This window comes from Neodiprion lecontei, chromosome 2 (assembly GCF_021901455.1).
Source record: "Neodiprion lecontei isolate iyNeoLeco1 chromosome 2, iyNeoLeco1.1, whole genome shotgun sequence".
NCBI lineage: Eukaryota > Metazoa > Arthropoda > Insecta > Hymenoptera > Diprionidae > Neodiprion > Neodiprion lecontei.
In genome coordinates this window covers 33,463,845-33,484,812 of record NC_060261.1, presented here as the reverse complement: position 1 = coordinate 33,484,812, position 20,968 = coordinate 33,463,845, and the positions used below count along the sequence as shown (strand labels likewise).

The 20,968-nt window shown below is 44.6% G+C and overlaps 1 protein-coding gene across 2 annotated transcripts in view; it reads left to right on the top strand.

Annotated features, from left to right (window-relative positions):
• The window catches only part of LOC107226445 (leucine-rich repeats and immunoglobulin-like domains protein 1), a 296,998-nt gene that overhangs the window by 230,058 nt on the left and 45,972 nt on the right, over window positions 1-20,968 (top strand). For both annotated transcript variants that reach the window (XM_046732867.1, XM_046732866.1), the window contains exon 6: window positions 7,685-7,755. In XM_046732867.1, coding sequence (XP_046588823.1) covers window positions 7,738-7,755 — 18 coding nt within the window. In that variant the 5' untranslated portion in view covers window positions 7,685-7,737. The remainder of the gene's footprint in view (window positions 1-7,684; window positions 7,756-20,968) is intronic.

Sequence of the window (20,968 nt, the reverse complement as noted above, 5' to 3'; positions counted from 1 at the left end):
TGACGAAAAAGGGTAGAGAGGAGAAAAGGAGCGGGAAGAATTTGAGAACCAATCTGGTAACAGCAGATTTGCCTCTAACAAAGTATATTGTGTGAAATTTAGCTGGCGAAATATGGCCGCCATTACCTGCAGCGTACACGGGAAGTGTGCCTTAATAAGGGTGTGGCTACGATGTTTGGGTAATTTCGTATACGCGTACGCGTATACGTATATACGTTAAACAGCGGCTAGTAATTAACTTAATTAATCGTTATAAATCTCCAAGAAATTATAATTAATCCGTAGTAATCGCGGCAAGGATCAGCGGGCCAATGTTTCCCTAAGCCGCGTCTTAGCTGGGAGGCATACCTAGAGGGATGAGAACACCCGACCGTTTCGTACCCTTTACCGAGTGGAGCCTGCAGATACTTGAGCTAATGCTCGCGGAGCTGCGATGTGTAAGTGAAACAGTGAGGCCTTGGCTTGTAAGACCGCGCTTTTCACCTACCTCACCACGCCCAGGGTGAATCATTCAGCGCGAATATATGAAGCGAAGAATCCTTTGGTGATGAATTTTCTCGCCACGTTCTTGCGGAAATATTGTATTTCAACGGTATATTTTTATCTACGAACTTACCGCTCCTGGAGCACAAACAATTCCCGACGAAGAACTACTTCTCACCGTGTAACTGAAACATCGATCAATTCGGTTCGTCCATGCGTTGTTAATCAATGACTGCGCCGATCAATCCTCGGCAACGAAGTCTGTTTTAAATCAAGAATGATGTAGGTAGCTTGAATTCCCTGCGCAAGTTCACGGTTTACAACTCCAGAGGGAGATTTCGGTCAACCGAGCTCTTCGATTTGGTCTATAAAACAAGCAGCCGGCTGAGCCCTGCGGAATCAAACGGTACGCGTGTCTTTACTCAGTTGTAAATTGCTCCTCAAGTTGCAGGGGTGCGCATTGCCGGGACCAATATTTAAACGAATCTTGAAAGTTATTTTCAGTTTTCGGTTTCGATGGTACATCAGTCTGAGTTTCGAGCCGTGCTTCCATAATACTCGGCCCTCGTCGTTAACAGAATGCGGCTACGTCCGTTGAAGAATTTAATCATTGCCCAAGAAGAAATCCGAAGGATGCCATTCGCGAATAAAATAGCATTGAAGTGAGAGAGAGAGAGAGAGGGAGAAAGCGAGAGGGCGGCGAGGGGAAGAAGGGAGGGAAGCAAGACAGCCGGAGGGATCAGGGAGAGCGTCGGAAGACCAAGAAAGTGGGTCAGAAATAAGCAGCGATAGAAGAATTGCGAGAGCTGGCATTGTTCGGAATGACCGATGCCTGAGATAAATCCCTTTTCTGACCGGCCCAGCCCTTCGACCGCGTGGCGTGTTTCACTATCGGCTTACCGGTTACCGAAGCGCCCTACACCTACACTTCCGATAAATTCACCTTGAGGAGGTCGGAACGTCGTTTTGCACTCTTGACTTATCTGCAGAATCTCGTGCCTCTCGTGCGGTTTAATCTTTGGAGTTACATGCACGCTTTGCGTATGAAATACGATTAATTGGTTCAATTTTTGCGAAGAGTGATCCGAATTTGGCGGCGAACTTTTTTTCGTCACCGATGTAACGAGTATGTATTACTGAAAATAAATAAATAAAACTGCAGCGTTGGTCGTAAAGCCGACGAACCTGAAATTTTCACACCCTAGTTTGCAAATAATCAACGACCGAGCGCCGACGATGCGGCAACCGATTTTTGATCCGGATTTTCGTTGCAGGGTTTTTCAACTTTTGCACACCGTCAAATAACGTTACCCGCATGAAAACGACAAAATATCGTGACGGTGCAACCGAACAGCGACAAGTTGAAAATTTCGCAATACTGTTAAATTTTAGTTTATCGAAAATCGATTGGAACGTATAAGCTTTAGTCTCGGTAACGACGCGGAACTGCTGCAAAAATTTCAAGTCGATCGGATTTACGGTTACGGAGGAATCGTGCAGGTCGCCGTTACCAACGTCGCCGCGTTTCAGAGATCGTATATACCTACCTCTTATACAACCACGCTGGAATTCTGATTGTAAATTGGATTCCTTTACCGCAAACCACGGTCTGAGTTTCGTACACTACCCAACCCCGGAATCATACGTCGCCAGTTCCGTTCTGGAATATAATTATATTACCAACGACGTGGAATATCGGTGACAGTCTGGCTTATCCGAGTACCCGCTCTCAGTCTGGACTTGGTCCAATTCTCGCGAATTAACGCAAGGCTCAATTGTGAGCGAAAGTGCGCGTAATCGATCCGGACGAAATTACACACCGCTCGCCTTAACACGGATCGTATTAGATATTCTCGAGAAAGCGAATCGGAGAAATTTCCAGCCGCCTTACGATAACGAAAACTCTCTCACCTACGCGCCTAGCTCTTCGTCGACGAAGAGAACTCGGGGGATCAAGCCTGTTGACGCTGCCGGAATATCCGGGGGTGAACGAGTCCTCGGTATTAACTAGGAGTTAATTACAACAGGTAGGTATATCGCGGCTCGACTCGACTCCGGGTTTAAGGCCGGCTATCATCTCCCGGCTTAAACGTGACGGGAACCGGTTCCACCAGGAATTCGTCTGGGAACTTGTCTGGTACTGTAATTCGACGATATACCCGCAACACACGTTCCGCCGGTGCGGACGGCGTCGTGGTCCCGTCTCGCCCCATAACCTACAAATTTTTAATACACCCCGGCCGAACCTCGAAAACAATTTGTAGACGCGGATAACGACGAAACGCGGAGGGCGAGGCGATTCTCGGCTAAGCGTGACTGAAACACTACACTCCGATCACTCGTGCATTCGATTAAAATGCTTCGATGACTCTCTATCTTCCATCCAGCTTTCCCCTCTTTCCCCTCTTTCACCTTTCTTTCTCGTTATACCTTCTCAATTTCAGTTCGTACCGGATATGAATATCCCCCCCGCCTTCTCCGCAGCTCCGGCTTGTGTAAAAGCCTCGGTTGAAAATTACCCTCTTGTAAAGAGAGATATGAGGAGAGAGAAGTTCAAAAAGGCGTCCGTCGCATCGTGCCGACGTGTCCGTGGAGTATTGGGGAAAATTGTAGGCGGTATTCGGAAAAATACGAGCCCCCTTCTTACTTAGCAAAAACTTTGGTCGGAAATATTTTGCGGTCCGACTGGATCAACTCGTTCGGAAAATTGTGCGTATCTATAATAAGACTCGAAAGGTCGGCCCGGCCAAGGAATAAATCGATACGACGGTTGAAGGCAGTGATTCCGGTCCTCGGATGTCCCGCTGCGAACGTCGCCCTGTGCATAGATACGTCGGTATGTACAAGCTGCGGGTATACAAGGAAAGTTTTATCGATACCCTTTTCGTCGAGCATGAACCGACTGCTCGGCGGGTCCGCGGGGGATTGTTAGGCACGATGCATTGACAATATAAGCCCGGTGCTTTTGACCCGGCTCTAAAGAAGTGCTCAAAGGTCGACTAATCCCTCCTAACGACGGGGCGGTATAATAAACGGCTCCGGGAGGTAACCTCGGGATTAAAAACTTGGCAATTAAATCGACCGAATGAATTTATCGTCGCGTCGCGTCCCCGAGCTTCAGCCGTTCAGAGACGTCTCACTGGAATTGGAGAATCACGGGCGAAAGTCAACCACACCCCCCTCACACCTGCAACTTCCGCCGGTATAGATTTAGGGGTGTCTTTCGGAACACGCCGCGGTATTTCCTATCGGGTGTAATTTATCTAAACGGTTTTGTTTGCATCCCCTGGCAGCCGGGGTAATTGCCTCTGGAGGATAGGAGGCCCCGGGTAGGTTGGTACTTCTTTAATTCCTTACACCGCGCAACAAATTTACACAGGGGATATTCGACCGCGGAGCAATCTCGAACCGCGATCTCATCACGGAACTCTCAGCCCCGAGTCCTCCTTGATTCACCGTTTATTATTTAAACAGAACCAGCCCCTATCAGTCATCGGTACAAAGTATATCACACTCGGGTTCGTTCCGACCCTCCGTCGTCGGAGGCGCGAACAAAAAATTCGACAAAATCGAGCCCCGTTCCCGGCTTCTTGCATCTCAATCGTGAAATTTCACCATGATATTAATTTCCTATGCATCTTCTTATGGGTGGCCCGAACCAGTTTCCGCTAGTTAAGGCCCCGGGAGGAAGGCGTGTCGCTCACAAAAAGTTTCGAACATGGTCGATAATGAGCCTCAGCCGTTGTCGTCGCCCGTGTTCGTCGCTGACTCGAGAGCCTCGGTGGAAGAAGCTGTTCTTGTCTGTATACACCTATACATATCTGCGTATATACATACGTGTACGTGCCCAGGCCGAAGGGATTTTCAAGATGATAGAAAACCCCACGTGCTCCGGAAGCCTCGTCAACCGCGAGCCAAAACTATAAAATATTATCCACATGCGACACCGACGACCGGACCTTCGTTTACTAATTATTTACGATCAGGTCGGAGAGCCGAGTCGTCCTCCGTGGCATTTGTCAGAAATAATAACTTGAAAAGCAATTTTCGAGGAAAATAGACGATGGGAAATAGTATCTGCGGTAACGGTTACGCGCGGGGTTCGAAATAATAAACGGTTCGAGGAAAATTCTCGGGCGTTTTTAAGGAGACGGCCCGCAATCGGGATGGGGGAGGATTTTCCTCCCGGGATTTCTCATATTCCAGGATATGCGGAGTCGTCGGAGCCGGCCCCGATTTAGCAAGCTCAGTCACCTCTCGCCTTTCGCTGCAGCGCATGGACTGAATGGAGCCGGAATCTCCTATCGTGCACCACCGGCTCAATAGACCTCACTGATCTTCGTGATCCCGGAGTCTAGAGTCTAGACTTTTCCGAGCGTACCCGCGGTGAATAAGACAGAATAAAGGAGGATGAGGAGGAAGGGAGACTCTTCCTCCGTTAAGGAAGACCCTTTTTCGCCCGTAATGCATTCTGATACGAAGCATCAACTTCCTCACTCCCTCGTAATAATCCCTCGAGGCGATACCTCGGGCCCCGATTTATGGGTCGTCAATTCTATAGTCGCATCCATCCACTGTTATCCGAGCAATTCTACTTACGCTCGCAGATTCTCTCTCGCCCTTTTCGCTTCTTCTTTTTCATCTCTACTTACGCCCGGCGTGCGCTGCGAAAAACGCTTTCAACGGAGCTTGCGTTTGCTGGTTCTTCGAACCCCGATGTATCCACGTATCGGAATTGATCCCTCGCCCTTCGTCGGTCGGAAAACGTGTTCAAACAAGGCGTTAATTTGACACGTGTTAGGGAGCCGAAGTCGGGGGGGCTGGCGGCGACGAAGGAAGGATAGTTTCTCGGTTTCCTGGGGGCAATTTGGCCGGTTTAACAGTGCTGGAAGAAACCGTGGAAGGACGGTGTTCCAGGCGGCGGTGGTGAACGGGGAAAACCCCGTAGCTCGGGCACATTTGGTCGGGGAACGTATGGCGCCGGGAGCCCATGAATACCTCGGAATTGGCTGATAACGGTTCAAATAAAATCGACAGCTCTACGAAAGTCGGAAATCCCTGATCCCGGCTGTAAACCAGCGCCAGCCAGGTAAGCCCCTCGATTGATGTCGCTTGTTTACCGAAACGAGATGAAGCGCCCGATCTATCGATCGGTAAACGGAGTCACCGAGAGAAAAAGGAGGAAAGAGGAAATGGAGGAAACACGGCGAGCGAAAAGGCGGCGCGAACGAGAGGAAGGAGAGGAGAAAGAAAACAAAGCAAAGGAAAGCTTCAGGGAAATCCTCGGCTCCTTGTCAATAATTCACCGACTTTTCGCCTCCTTTCGACTCTTTCCTCGCCTCGTGTTCATGCTTCGCAAACTAAAGGGTATAATATTACCGATCCGATGTACTCGTCGACTACGGCCAATGACGAGAGGTAGGCTGACCGATTTTCAGGTTCGTTTAAACAGCTTTTCGCAGTGCGCGCACATGCTCGCAACCCACGGGAATCGCTATTCCTTACAATCCGGTAAAGTACGCACCGTACAAACATGACCGTGGGTGGGTAAGTAATAACTGTGACTAGTTTATACGTCCCTGCAATTATGGATTAGTTCGGGCCTCACGTGGCCACGTAGTTCGCGGGTCACCGCTATTGAAGAAAAGTCTTGTAAAGGCGGACGCGTTATTGCCAAATAAAGTTTCGCCGATATTTCTAATACCAAGTTTGACGACTGAGTCCTGCAGGCATTCAGTCGTTTTGAGGGATTTTTTTTTCTTCGGTTTATTCTCGTACCTAATTTGGCCGTTTACTTCGCACCTCCAATTCTTAGGAACTGTTACAGCGAAGAAAAATGCACCATATTGAGCTGTGTATTTTATATATCTATTTTTTCTTTTCTTCTTCTTTTCACCGTTTGGGACAATCGGAGCAGTCTTCTCTATTCAAAAATTTAATTTTTACTCTTAACGAGAAGCGTCACGCGAAGGGAAGCAGCGCGTGTCAGTCCTCCTTGAACCCGATAAAAAAAAAAAAAAAAACGCTCTTTAATTTCCTGACGGACGCGAGTCATGGCCGAAAGGCCATGCCTTCAGGCGAAGAAAATTTTCCTCGACAGAATGGAAATTATACACATTGTCGCTACTGAATCACTTTGGTGTAACTTTTGTATGATGGGTGTCGGCTATCTTGCATACTCGAATACTTTTCAACAAACACGTAAACCTCCCTTTTCCTCGCCTAATCCTACTTTTCTCTGTCGGTTTATCGTGCAGTCAAGGATGAAAATAACCTCCATCTGTCTTCCTTCGAATCATGTAACCCATATTCCATAGTCAGCAATTATTCTACCGTGTACCAATGGATCCTTCATAAAAGCCTGTATTTATACGCATATATTTCTGGGTGGGTTCTCTGTTCAACATCTGTTTCAGCCAGTTGCATGTTAATAAACCGCAACAACGTGCCGCTATTTTCTTTTTACACGGCGCCGTTTTCAAACACTGAAGCATATCCGTATTTGGCTCTGTTTCTGCGCCTGACAAGGCTGTTAGGAAACTTGTCGATTTCTCATTTATGCTTCACGTTTCTTGTCTTTGATTAAAATAACTTAAGAACAGTTACATTGAACCGACATGAGATACAAACTATTTCTCTCCTTGAACGCAATCAGTTCGGGCATTTTTATTTTATTTTTTTCCATGTAAATCCGTTGTACACACCGCAGATTATGAGCAAACAAAGCAGCCGTGGTTTCGTGCCAACCGGGTTGAACTTAACCCAGCGCTGAAGCGTTCGTAAATTAATAATAACTTTGACGAGAAGAAAGAGAATATTTTGGTAGGAGTAAGTTATCCAATAAGCAGTGTACTTACAATTAGTCCGACCCCGGTTCAGTTGTAAGTTAGACTGCCCTTGTGTACCCGCAACGGTTCTAAAGTTATGAGTTTGACGTTAAGCAGATCCGTATAACAGTTCAAAGTACGAACAATGCGAGCGGTGTTTTAGAAAATTCAATCTGACACTCGCATCGCCAAAGATGTGATCGATCACGAACGGTGTTGTAAAAGATTACTCGAGAGCAGAGAGCAACGATCAATTTTATTTGTCTCAAACTCTCGAATTCGACACGACGCGACTGGCAAATATCGGCATAGCAATCAGTCTTTCCAAAATCCTGCGCGATTGTGTAATTAAATATTTACCCTCCTTGTTTCAGATCCTGTGATTACGACACCTCGACTTCATCATCCGACAGCTCAAAGATCGAAAATGTTTCGTCTACCCTGGGTGAGTGAATATAAACACATCTATAAGAATGTATCTTTACTCTGTACAGAGGTATATGTGCATAGATTCGATGATTGCAAGTATTTACGTTGCACATGTCGAAGCGCAATGATTGCTGTTGAGATTATTAATTTTTCGGATGAACAATCGAGGCTTCTTCGTTTCCCCGGTTTTTCCGATAAGATATCTATGCGACAGGCTTGTTTTCGGTTCATCAAAGGCGCAGAATCCACTGGGTAACGAACGCCGAGAAATTTCTGAGAAATTTCACGTTGAGTCTAAGTTTCTGTGCGTTAGCATATAATTAGCTAAGCTCTAATTACACTCGGAATATTAGCAGCGGTGGTTATTACTTATTACACGAAACTCACCGCCCCAAAACTTTATCTCCCGTATATACCTGTATATATGGGTGTACATGAACAGGTACACGGCACAGCGCTTTCGGCCAGAGAAAATTTTCGAAATTCCGAGAAAATTACGACGGCGTTACGGGTACGCCGGGTGTGCTCAAGCCACAGACGTTCTTATCTGCGATTTTTCTAACGGGTGAAAATAGAAGCTACATCTTGCTTTGGAACGTGAAAACGTTCAAGATTTTTCCGGCTCTCGTAAACTGGACGTATTTTTTTTTTTTTTTTTTCTTACGATAAATAAAATTTCATATCTTTGAATAGTCGCATTTTTTGGGGTTCGGATCGACGAAGTAATTTTCTTTGTGATACACATCTTAAAATGTAATCTATAGTTTACCTGCTTGGTAATTAAATGAATTATTTCGTTAATCAGCGTGCTTCTGTGAAGATGATAAGTAATGGTCCGAACAAAATGAAATGATGAAGAAAAAGTTAATAAAGAAGGAAATTCCGTTATTGCAGGACAAGTCTTTTTGTTACAAAACAATGTCGAAAATGGAGTTCGATTTTCTTGAGAAAACAATTTTCCCTCTAATCGTAAACAGGTTGTGTATATATATATATACATGTATATACACGTGGGTCAACGATGTGCATATACGTGGCACGGTAGGTAATGCCAATGTGAATTCAATTTCCCGGTATACCGAGTCCATGCGCCTTGGTCGGTGCCTTCTATGTGTGGAGAAGATCCTGACCTGCAAATATTAATATGGAAAAAAAGGAAACGAGGAGAGGAAAAACTAGGGTTGAAATACAAAGAGAAAGAAAAATGAATAAAAATATCTCGGCCAATTTACCCGCCATTTCGAATCACCGTCAAAACTCTTCGTGTATATACATTCGCGTGTGTAATGCCCGCGTGCTTCTGAAATGAATAGCAAACACAAGAAGCATATTTACGGTCGGTCATGCGTGTGCGTCTGTGTGTCTTGCGTGTCTGTGTACGATGCTCGCTGAACCCTGCGAATCGCTCTCTGCTAACCGTTTACAGTTCGATGCCGGGTGCAGGGAACCGGGAACCGAGAATTTAGGGGATGAAGGAGGAAATCGGCCGCGAATAATGATCGCGCGATGCATGATGTCTGCAGACGTCTGTAACTTTCCAAGCTTCGAATCACCCGCTGCACTTTGATTGCGAGTTTGAAAACGTCACATCAGCGACTGCCTCAATTTTTATCCAGGATCCATTTGTTGGACTGAAAGTTGAAACTTTTCACCTCGGCGTTGATAGGGAGAAAAATTGAACGGAAAATTGAATAGGAAAAACACTCGATAAAAACCGAATTTCCTTTTCATTCTTAAAGTTTGGTATTAAGAAATATGAAAATAAATAGGATGTAAAAGGAAAAGAGTGGAGGGGAAAATATGAAATAAGGAAATAAACCGCTTGTATATAAATCAAGCAAACTTTTCACACTTTTCACACGTTTTGTACACTTTTTACACTTTTCTATATATATATATATTACACGGTGGGCAAGGAAGGAGGGTGTTTTCTTGTTTTAAGAGGGAATTATAACGCGTTGAATGATGGAAAATCTTACCTTCTTTCCTTCTTTCTTTCACTCTTTTAATTCCATCTCCCTTTACGGCGTAAAACTCTCGGCGGGTAAATTAGCTACGCGAGACAAAGCCGCTTCTCATTCATCTGCGGATATAAAACGCATAACCTGCCGAGGCTGAGTGTAAATATTGACGAGTCGAAATTAAACGCTCTCGCAACCTGATTACGCAATCAATTTTTAAACACACCCTCGAGCATCGCTTTGTACTAATTTTACCTCCAGTCATTTTTCTACAAACAAAATCCCTCCTGAATTGATAAAATGAACCCGCACGCGTTCATCGCGTCACGACTGCTCGAAATCCTTTGCTTCTCGTTCTTTTACTTCCTCTGTTTTTTCGGTATTCAAATTGAAACTCCTGTCTAAATGACACACCGATTCCAACATCACTTCCGTACCGCAAATTGAGAATTTTCTCTTTTCAATTATTCTTTTTCATCCCACAACCAGTTCTTTCAAAAAATCTGCCGCAAATACAACATCCTCAATTTCAGTTTTCAGGGAAATCAATTGAAATTAAACCATTTTTTTTTTTTTAAACACCGTTTTCCAACCCGCCTGCGTATCTACATCACCGGTTAGGATGTCGCCACTTGAGATCCAAAAGCGTGTTATATTCACTTACACACATGTGTACAAAACTAGCGTGTGTCGACAAGGCGTATAAGATGTTTGGCTGAAAACGAGTCTGCGACAGCTACGCAGCGACAGTCACTAAAATCCCTCGCGTCTACTTGCGGCATCTGCCCGACATCAACACTCCTTTCGCACCACCCCAGCTTTCAGTCTCCTATTAACATCTCATATTCGTCGTATCGTTGAAAAGCCTGCACGCTTATACACCGACTGCATCGCATTATGAAGCAAAGGATACCGTATGAGAGAGATGGTAAAATGAAAAAAACAGCCTTCCACGGATGGAATCCTTCGTAAGGTATAAAAAGTAAGCCGTTTACACTTTTTTATTTATTTTTTTTTTTTTGTCTCATCATACTCGTCTTCAATTTTTTCTTCTTCTTTTTGCTCGTGGCACGCCCAACCCCGTGTCTTATTCACACGAACGGATTGTTGAATTTTTTTTCTTTCCTCCTTTGTTTTTTCGAATCCGGTTGTGGTCGAGGAACGCGTTAAATTTGGATTAAAAAGTCGCCGAAACGAATTTTACTCCTCGACTTCCCTTATTTTTCCCTCGCTAGAGAATCTACAAAATTACTTTGTCCGCATGTAAGTGAATTCGTCTGGCATATGGCACAGAGCTGTTTTAACAGATTTCCGTACGTATGCCAGACTCCGCAATCTAACCGTGAAGAGTCTTCGGAAATAAGTATACGGTATGTAAGTAAATGCGAGTAGAATTTTATGAAAGGTTGTACGGCATACGGATAGTGCAGCGGAAATCCCTTCGAATGAAACGACGCGCCTCGCGTACGAAAGTATATTTTGTATCGGGTTATACACGTGGAGCAAAGATCGAAGGTTGTATGTATGAGAAATCGAAAATGTAAAAAAAAAAGAAAAAAAAACAAGTAGGAGGTGAAGGAGAAGAAGAGAAACGAAAATTAATCTCGTGAAAAAAATGTGGGAGAAACTTGAGAGATATAAAAAAAAAAAAAAAAACGATTCCAACCGCGTACGCGAGAACGGAGGGACGATATCTTCGTAACGGGTGGCATGATATACTGCGAACGCCATCTTGAATGAACTCGGTGGGAAAGTGTTGCTGGACTATTAGCCTGCCATGGGTTAGATTTAGAGGCTATTTCGCTGTTCCTGCGGATTTCGGATATACATACATACATGCATTTCGAAGCCACCGGCAGACGTATAGGGAGGGTCTCGGATCGTGGAAGGTGCGGCATCCCTGCCGAAACGGTTTAGGGAATCCATAAATTTGTATAAAATGAACCGGTAAACCGCGAAAAAGTCGCGCGTATCGGCAGCTTACCTGGGAACTCGGTCACGTCCCTTCGAACTCGAGGCTTCGAGGCAAAGTTTTCCCCGAATGCTTCCAGCGGTTCGTTTGAATGCTTTGGATTTTGGTTACCTACCCTACGCGTGTAACACAGCCGGGGGTGAGACGGACGTCAGCGGTGTTATGATCGCGGAGCGAGCTGTTCGAGGCCCGTTGATCATCGGCCAGAGATTGATCACCGTGATATTGCATCTTTATTCCTATCAACCCCCCTGCCTCCACATTTTTTGAACTTATGAACACTCCGAGCTAACGAGGGTCAGATATTGATGGATGGCACGCGTGCCCGCGAGCCCCGACCGGAACCTGATAAGAATGAACCCGGCATCGAGTTATTCATGCCGATTTCTCAGTCTGCCGGGAACCGTCTATCAGTGGCTCGAATTTACAAGTGAAACGCGTAATCTACGTCCCCTTCGATATATTTTCCTTCTTTCGTTCTCACTTCGAGGCGAAAAAAATATCCCCGCTGCGAATGTCGGAACTCCATGAGAATTGTGCAGGAACGTCTTGAAATATTTCAGTGAATCATGCACGGAATTATGAGGTTGAAAACCTTTCCGGTGACTGCCGAATGCTTTTTGTGGAATTTATTCCTTATTTTCACTAATTTTATTCGGTTATTAACCAAGCATAAATTAACTAACATCGGCTACTACCGCGCGGCTAAAGATGTTATTCTCGGACAAGTAGCGTCTCTGTGAAACAAGTCGGTATACCGAATTCAGTGAACCCGTCAATACCGTCAGACGAATACCCAAAACTTGTCACAGCCTTGGTTCTTACACGAGAAATATTGGTAGACGAAAAAGAGTGGACGTCGTTTGTCCGCAGAAATTATCTCACCGGAGGAAAGAAACGACGATTACCTGCGACTAATCGTCGCGAAACGAGTTTTCACTGGCGTGGAATTCTCTTCTGTAAAAGTTTGGGAGTACAAAGTACTCGAGGCACCTAAATAACGGATAGCGATAGCGCGTAGGTAGTTCGCGTTCGGTCTAGTTCACCCTTTCATTATCCGCGGAACGATCATGGATTTCGAAATTTCCACATTTCGGGGAAAGAATATTGCAGACGGAAGATGAGAGGGCGGACCGTTGCATATTACCCAAGAGCACGTCTGGCGCCTTATACCTACATGCAATCGAACCTCGCTGCATGAATGCGGTATCAGCTACTCTTCCGCAGGTCTCTCTTTGTCCCGATGGTGGCAAGCGCTGCTCCCAAGGGAGTTACGTCAAACGTGAAACGTGAAACGACGGGAGGGGCAAGGGAGAAGGGTGGCAACCAGGAACCACGAAGAGGACCCTCTTCGACGCGTGGACTGGGATCGGGCCACGACCTCTCGAGGACGGTTTCGGCTTCTTCGGAAGGCCCTCGCCGATTTATATGCGAGTATACGCCATCGCGAAAAGTGTAGGTGTAACAAAGATGCGGATAAAATTCTACGACCTTCGGGTGATCGTACATATCGGCAGGCTCGCATTCCGAGAACGCTTTAATTTTTCAGCGGCCTGGAGATGAAGACATGATTTTCATTATTCTTTTTGTTTTTTTGTTTCCATTTCCTTTTGGGTACGCGGATCCCGCAGAGAAACGGTCGTTCGGGGGTTTGGAACAACTCGAATACCACAATATTCGGAGAACTCGCGTGCCTGATTGGAATTTATAGATAACGCGGTGTCTTGTTCTGTTTTTTTTTTCTCATACACGCTTCAATTTACCCGTCCTTTCAAGCGTGATGTGCTTGTTAAAATCGAGATTCATCAAATTCCGAAGACTACGCAGTGATATCAGGAATTTCGGCGTATTACGCATATCCAGTTGCTAGGAAAATGTCGGCAACGTCGATTTTCTTCGTTCTCCAATCTGTAATTTTACAACGAAACAAAAATTTCCTGCCATTTTCAGTACGCAAGTTTATCGGTAATATCGAAATTACTGTGTCAACGGTACGAGAACGGAGAATAAACTTCGGTACAAACCGTCGCGAAGTCTATGCACACGAATACAGTTGGAAATAATCGTGGGGGAGATCGGTGGGTATTTCGCACGTGGAGGGCACGAAGGGCCTGACGAGCGTTGAAGCCGGGGTGGATATCGATCCTTCGAAAAGAAGTCTGCGTGTGCAGCGACGAGATTCTGGGCGGGACGGGGCGGCGAGGGAAAGAGGAAAATAGAGAGAAATAGAGAAGGGGAAATGGGATGAAAAGGTAAGACGTATCGTCCGGAAGAAAGTTGGAAAGAAAAAGTACGTAAATTGAAATTTCATCCTGAAAGGTCTAGACTTGCGGAGTCGTCGAGCCGCACCTCTCGCTGAATCCGTATAACGCTCATCTTTCGCGATTCCTAGACACCAGCTAGGATGTTATTAACGGTCAGGATTGGAAAAAGAGTCATGCGAATACCGGATGACGATGAAAATAAACAGAGAGAGAGAGAGAGAGGAAGCCATTTTTAAGAGTGGAAAAAAAAATATCGGAGAGAGAGAGGATTTTATCACCTTTCAGAAAATTATCCCTTTCTACCCTCGTCGTCGACGACGATGACGATGACGATTGTCTCGATCATCTCGGTGAACCGGATGAAATATCGGTTCTACGGGTTTCACGTAAGGAAACTTTCGTACTTTGATGCTGACCGACGGATATGGTTGGGCTTTAGGGAGGGGGGGTTGGGTCGGTAGACCCGTCATAAAAACATATGTCGGTGAGCGGTCAATGGCGCGTTGCAAGGGATGAAATATGCCGCGTCAAGTCGATACGCATAGGCGAGAGTATAAGGTATACAAATATGTTACTTACACCTCGGTACGGACATGTCTGCAGACGATGAGACCACTGATGGTGTGCAGCCTGGAAATATCTTGATTCAGCAGATATTTTCTTTTTCCCCACCCCAAAACAAGAAGCCCAACCCCTGGATGCCCCTCCAGAATCACGCGTCGAAAACATGGTGATAGCTTTTCCCGACTTCACCGCTGATACATATCGGATGCATTTATGATTCGCTCGTTCGCATACGTCGAACTGTGTAATTCACGCGTGCATGCGTCTCAACGACTAATAACGCGATAGGAGATTGCAGGACCCGGAAGTCGAGGGAGGGAATAATTTACGGGGTAAATATGAAAGCTCTGCCGTTTTTCAAAATTCGACTGATGCATCCGCTCGACAATTTTGCGATGTTTTGTATGAAATAAGCACGAAACTCGCGGATAAAACTTACAACGAGAGTCGAAAAACGGCCACGGTGTCACGGTGGCTGAAATTACCAAAATTACTACGATCCGAGAATTTTTCGTCAAGTTTATAAAATTGCCTCCTGCATTGTAGCTAAATACGATTCCCGAAGGACTCTCAGGCACCGAGTATCGCGTTGCATTAGTCACCCCAGCAAAGGAACGCCGCCCCGGATTCTTTGCCGCTCCGAAAAACCCTCGCGGATGCGGGTCTGCTCTAAGGGCTGAGGGGAGGGACATCTTGGCGTTATATGGGGGGGGGGGGGGGGGGACTTCTCAAGTGCCCTGTGTACCCTACGCGAGGCGGAGCGAAGGGGAGAAAAAGTGCGTTTGCCGGAGTCCAAAATCGATCCCAGTCTTGGATCGTGTCTGTTCACGCGAGCGTGTATGTCGGATGAAAATACACGCGTACGTGCAACGTAGGTTCGAATTTTTATACGACATTTGTATGCGAATCCATATGTCCATGTAGACCTTGTTTTCCATCTTGTTTTTTTTTTTTAATTCACGTCACTTTACCACGGATATTCCACCCACTTACCGATGTACGAATGATTTTTCGATACAAAAAATACTTCCCGCCATTTTTATTTTATTTTTTTTCTTCCTATCCTTTTCCTCAACCCACAAGTTTGGTTTCATATGCTGAAGCAACGCAAACTTATATCAATTTTTCAAGCACGGTGGGTATCGCGGTTCAACGAACGTCGGAGACGACGCGACGGAAAGAAAAATTTACCTATCGATAAATATTTTTGTCCTCAAAAAACCCGTTGAAAATTTCCCTCGTCACTCGAGAATTGGGAAGAGCCCAAGATAGTGAAACAAGAGTATGCCGTTCGAAAACCAAAATACTGGATGAATAATTTTTGAATGATAAATTGTGTGCATCGTCAAGTGGAATAGTAAGAAAACGTGGATTCACCTCGTCGATCGTTTCCAGAGGGTGAAAGTACGGGGGTAAAAAGGGTCTCAAGAATCAACGGAATTTACACGCAAATTGAATCCGCCGTTTCTCGTACCATTTGCGGTGTCGCCTTTGTAAAACCGAACCGACGACCCAGCAGACCGAACACCATTTATTATTCATAGATGATTTTGCATGTAGCTGCTTTGTCGGTCGGCTCATCATCGGCACTTTTCTTTCTCAGTCTTCTTTTTTAATTCTCTCTCATACTCTCCCTGCATTTTCCATCCATCCCACACGTATGTTATGAATGATATAATACCCACACGCCTCGCTTGTCGTCGGCGTTGGAGAGGGGGTCGGGGGAGGAGCACGCTACGGGGTTCCTGAAGCCCGCGACCCTCTTTCACCCCCATTTCTCTCTCTCGCTCTCTCGCTCTCTTTCTTTCTCCTTCTCTGCTAACGTATAAATTAGCTATGAAATATGACGTTCCCTAATTCGAATTGATGTATCGCTGATTAGTAGTAAGAAACACGTACAACACGTTCAGTTAATACCAAAATCGATGATGCTCGTGAAAGTTTTTTCGAAAACGTATTTTTCTTTTTCTTCTCTCTCCTCCTTATCCGGGTGATCGTGTTCTAGTATTAATAAAGATCTTCATCGTTCCATGGTCTATATTTATTATCCACGGCGTTTCTTTCGAGGGCCGATCATTATGGCTAATTTCTTTCGGGGTATGAAAAGGGAGTTTTTTTTTTTTTTATTCACATTCGTCTTTCAAAGTATAATAATCGCACAATGCCACGGGAAACCCTACCGCTATCGGAGTGACATTCACAAGCCAATCACAAAACAATACGCGACAATATGCGACGGAAGTTGTCTACAACCGGGGATATCGGATTACGATCCATAGATGCTTGTATAGTTGAATAAAACGATTACACGTGCAAAATCGGGCGTTTCGTGCATTTCCCGCGTATATATTCTACCCTCGCCTGTATGCATATGCATATACACACACATGCATATGCGTGCACTCTCATACGCCTATGATTTCCCCGCGTATCATCGAATTGCAAAGAGTGTTCAATTTCTCCGTCCCTGTGGCTGAATGATTTTCAACCCTGGCTCTATAACATGCATATGTATACGTATGCGTACCTCCGTGCTGCAGGTAGAACGACGAAATGAAATTTACGCTAGTGTCGTTCGATCTGCGCTTCTGGATCCACAGTCTGCAGTGTTTTTCACTGCACTGATCTACACGCTGCCATCATACGGGAAAACGAATAAAAATTTTACGTTGGTATACAATCCATTTATATGATATGCATCACGCTCGTCGATATGACGTTAGTTAAATCGCAGTTACCCTGCGTGTAAAAAAGAGAAGAAAAAAGTAAAAAAAAAAAAATCTGTGCGCGCTGAAAACGTCATGATATTTCTATTTTTTGAACTTCAGAAACGTCTAGTTTTACGTTTTTTATTCAAAATTAACCCTGTTAATTACTTTAATCAATATTTTCTCTTCTTTTACATCATTCTACCAATTCCGTCAAGTCCCCACGGTCAATTCGTAAAACATTTCGGGAATCCATAAAGCCTTCAGACACCACGATTTTCTCTCGACGCTTTGCAAGAGATAGAGCATCCTGCGAGAGAATTATCCAGCGTTGTTTCCCGGTACAGTGCAAAAGCATGAAAATTTTTTCAGTCTAGCAGTTTCGAGAAATCACAAGCACGCAGAATGGAACAATAAAACACGACGTTCAGGTATTATTTTCGTAGGAAATCAATGACTCTGTTGGGGCGAAATTTCGAGGTGGAAGGTCGTAAAACTTGGTGTAAAAAAAGCAAAAAAAAAAAAGATAATAAATAAATAAAAATTTGGACAAAAAAAAAGTTCCGGCCACTATTCACTTATTTATGTTTATTTTCATATTCCTTCTCCGGCACCCCATAACGCACAGTCGTACGGGACGCCGTTCGTAACATGTGGAATTTTCCCGCTTTTCCTGTCGTTCGTTTCGCGTACTTAATTTTGAGTTAAGGCTGTTACACGCGTATGTGCAGGGTAACAGAAATGCGCATCGGTCGGAGAGAAACTCCGTTCTCCAAGAGAACACGCGTGCGAGGCTTGCGTTCCAAGGGTCGATATTTCACTCCCCGTAATATCAGGAGCCCTGCACGCACACACGCGTGTACAGCAGCTCTGAGTTCCGGGAAAAATTTTATTACGCCACATGCATATAAAACGTATTCTACCTGCGAAACAGTCGAGGTTGCTCCGTAATATACACCCATGCACCTTTGTTCCGTCCAACTCAGCTTTGCGGAGAGGTGTTTTTACGATTTTACAGTTCCATGCTCGGTTACTGTAAGCCCTTTTCAAGGTTTCGAAATTACGGCGACGTAGTTTCGTTACGTCTAATTTCTACGAAAGAAATACGATCTATTTTCGACCCGATCCGAATCGCTTGGAACTTGGCGAACTTAGGGATTGCAATGATTCTTCAACTCTGCGCAGACCAACCGCCGACAAAGTTCTTCTTCGTGATTTTTCGAGGACCCAAATTAATTCCACTTTCAATTGCGTCAATCTGGTACAACTTCACCTTTCTCAGCGGACCGAAAAGAAGAAGTATCCAAAAGAATAACGCACCCTTCACTTATACCTCAATGTCACTGTCGTTTCGATTGTCTTGTAATATACGTGTATATATATATATATTTCGTCTCTCTCTTTCATTTCTTCTTCTTCATTCTCTTTCTTGTACCACTTTTCCTTTGCCCATTCCTGTAATACCAGTGGTAACAAGTCGACCGAAGTTACGTTGTTGAATTTAGCGTCTGCAAATCGCACTCAATTTAGTCGACTCGGCTCGTTGTAAAGAGTCCTCTGGCAATTTCAAATTATACCCTTGATATAGCCTTTTCATTATTATTTCAAAAGCCTCTCAGCTTTTGCGGAAGGCAGGTGTATTATAGGGCGAGTGTCTATATCTAAGGGTGTGTGCGGGACCGTGCGAAGAAATGAAAACCGCCCGACATAATAAGATAGTATAGAGCGAAAATATTCGGTTATCATAACTCGAATTGTTTTCGCTCGTTCAATATGAAATTAAATATAAGGACGACCCCGCGAGGTAAACTTTATACTCCGGATGGCTGTTTGAAGTCAACTTCAATCCCGTCAAGGTGCTATTACTTCGTGGCGAAAATCTTCAAGTAATTTACGTACGGACAGGATTAAACACCCGGTCATACTTAGAATAAAGTTATAATTGAGTGAAGTGTAAGCTTTTTATGAGAAAATGATTGGCGAGGAATTTTTCTCACCGCTACAGGGAAACGCCATCTTGAACCGTCTCTTTAAAGAATTCTTTTCCTTGCTTTTATCTTTCTGCTTCGCGGCGGTAATTATACGAGAGGGCGTTAAATGTAAGAGCAGCCATGTTTCCCCCCTAATCGCACAGTCTTATCGCCGCTGTATTTTCATACTTATAACCTAGGTATGGATATTTAACACTCTACACCTATATATACTCGGGCATGTACCTAACACGAATTTTATACCCTGCGAAAATCTGCTAGACTATCAAATTTCACCGTCGTCCCCTTTAATCACGCTTTGCACGCTTGGTGAAAACATTTTTACAGTCAACTTTTTTACCCCAACTAATTGACAACCTGTGTCCCTTGGACCTCGTCATTGATTGCCGGAATATTTTATTCGAATAAATCGAACAGCTTTCGGAGATGTCAAAGTTTGTTGAAATTCGTGGTTTTCCCCCGAAAAAATGCACCCTTAGGCAACGAAAAAAAAAAAAAATGATGGCTGTTTTTGAAAATAAGTCAAAATGCGATGAAATAGCTTGAGCATAATTTGATTGTGTGAAATTCGGCAGTAGAAGTTGTGAAAAGAAAATAGAACGAATGTAGTAATTGAATTTTATTACCGTTATTACAAGTAAAAAGCAAAGTATGCAAAAGAAGAAGAAGAAGAAGAAGAAGCTAGAATAGGAAAGGAAAAAGAAAAAGACAGTTTTCATGGGGAAAGAAATTACCTCCATTCGCTGAGGTAAAAAAGCTAGTAACTACGTACCTAGCAGCGTACCTCGGACCTAGAACGGAGAGTAGGAAAGTCAAAATAGGTGGTATAGAACGAGATCCAAGGCGCAATTTTCTCGTAGCGTCGTGGCGCGTCGGTGAAATCCTTGGAAATTAATTAAAGAAAGGATTCAGGCGTTATCGTTAGCAAGATAATTGGCCAGAGACCGTGGGAAGTTGAAAGCAAGACCGATTGCTGGTTGCCAATGGAAAGCGGGGACCTAATGAGTCTAATTTACTTAAATGTTTGCTAATTAATCGCTAAAAGACAGTCGCTTACGGAAGCACTATTACAAACTAATGTTGCCTATCTACCAAACCGAACCTTCGTTACGTTTTAATTTCTCTTCCCACTAATTCATCCACGTTATTATGCACACATTCTTACTTCATTTCACTCGAGATTCGAAGGTATTATCAACGTTTTCGGCCTCGTCTGAGATTTTCATTCTTCTCCCTTCTCTCTTGTTTAAGGAGTGTTAAATGACGGCCATTTTGTCGAATCATTGTCGGGTCGTTTGCCCCCCGCCACCCCCTCCCTTTCCCTGCGTCACTGATAAACCGGGAACGAACGAAATAACGTTTTAACTGTTCACACAACTCTGCGAGAAGATGACGAAGAAGGAGAATGACGTCGAGGCGAAAGAGGGGCTGTTTACACTTTACGTATTACGGATCGGGGCGGATAGAAAGCGGGGAAGAATCGCCAGTGCACCCCAAACGAGACTCCGATTTTGCAAATTAACCGAGCGAGATAAGAGCGGACGAAGACGAAGCCGCGGAGGCGAAAAAGGCGGAGCCTAGCTTCCGAATCCGAAAGATTTCAACCCAGCCTCCCTTTCGCCCCGTGAATAACAGCCTAGAACACGACGAGGCGGCCCCCCGAGCCTATCTCCTAATGTGTTGATATCCCAGCACGGTGAACTTCTTCGAGACGATATCGTGGACATTAAACTCACATCAGGGGCTCGAAAATGCCCTGCTACACCATG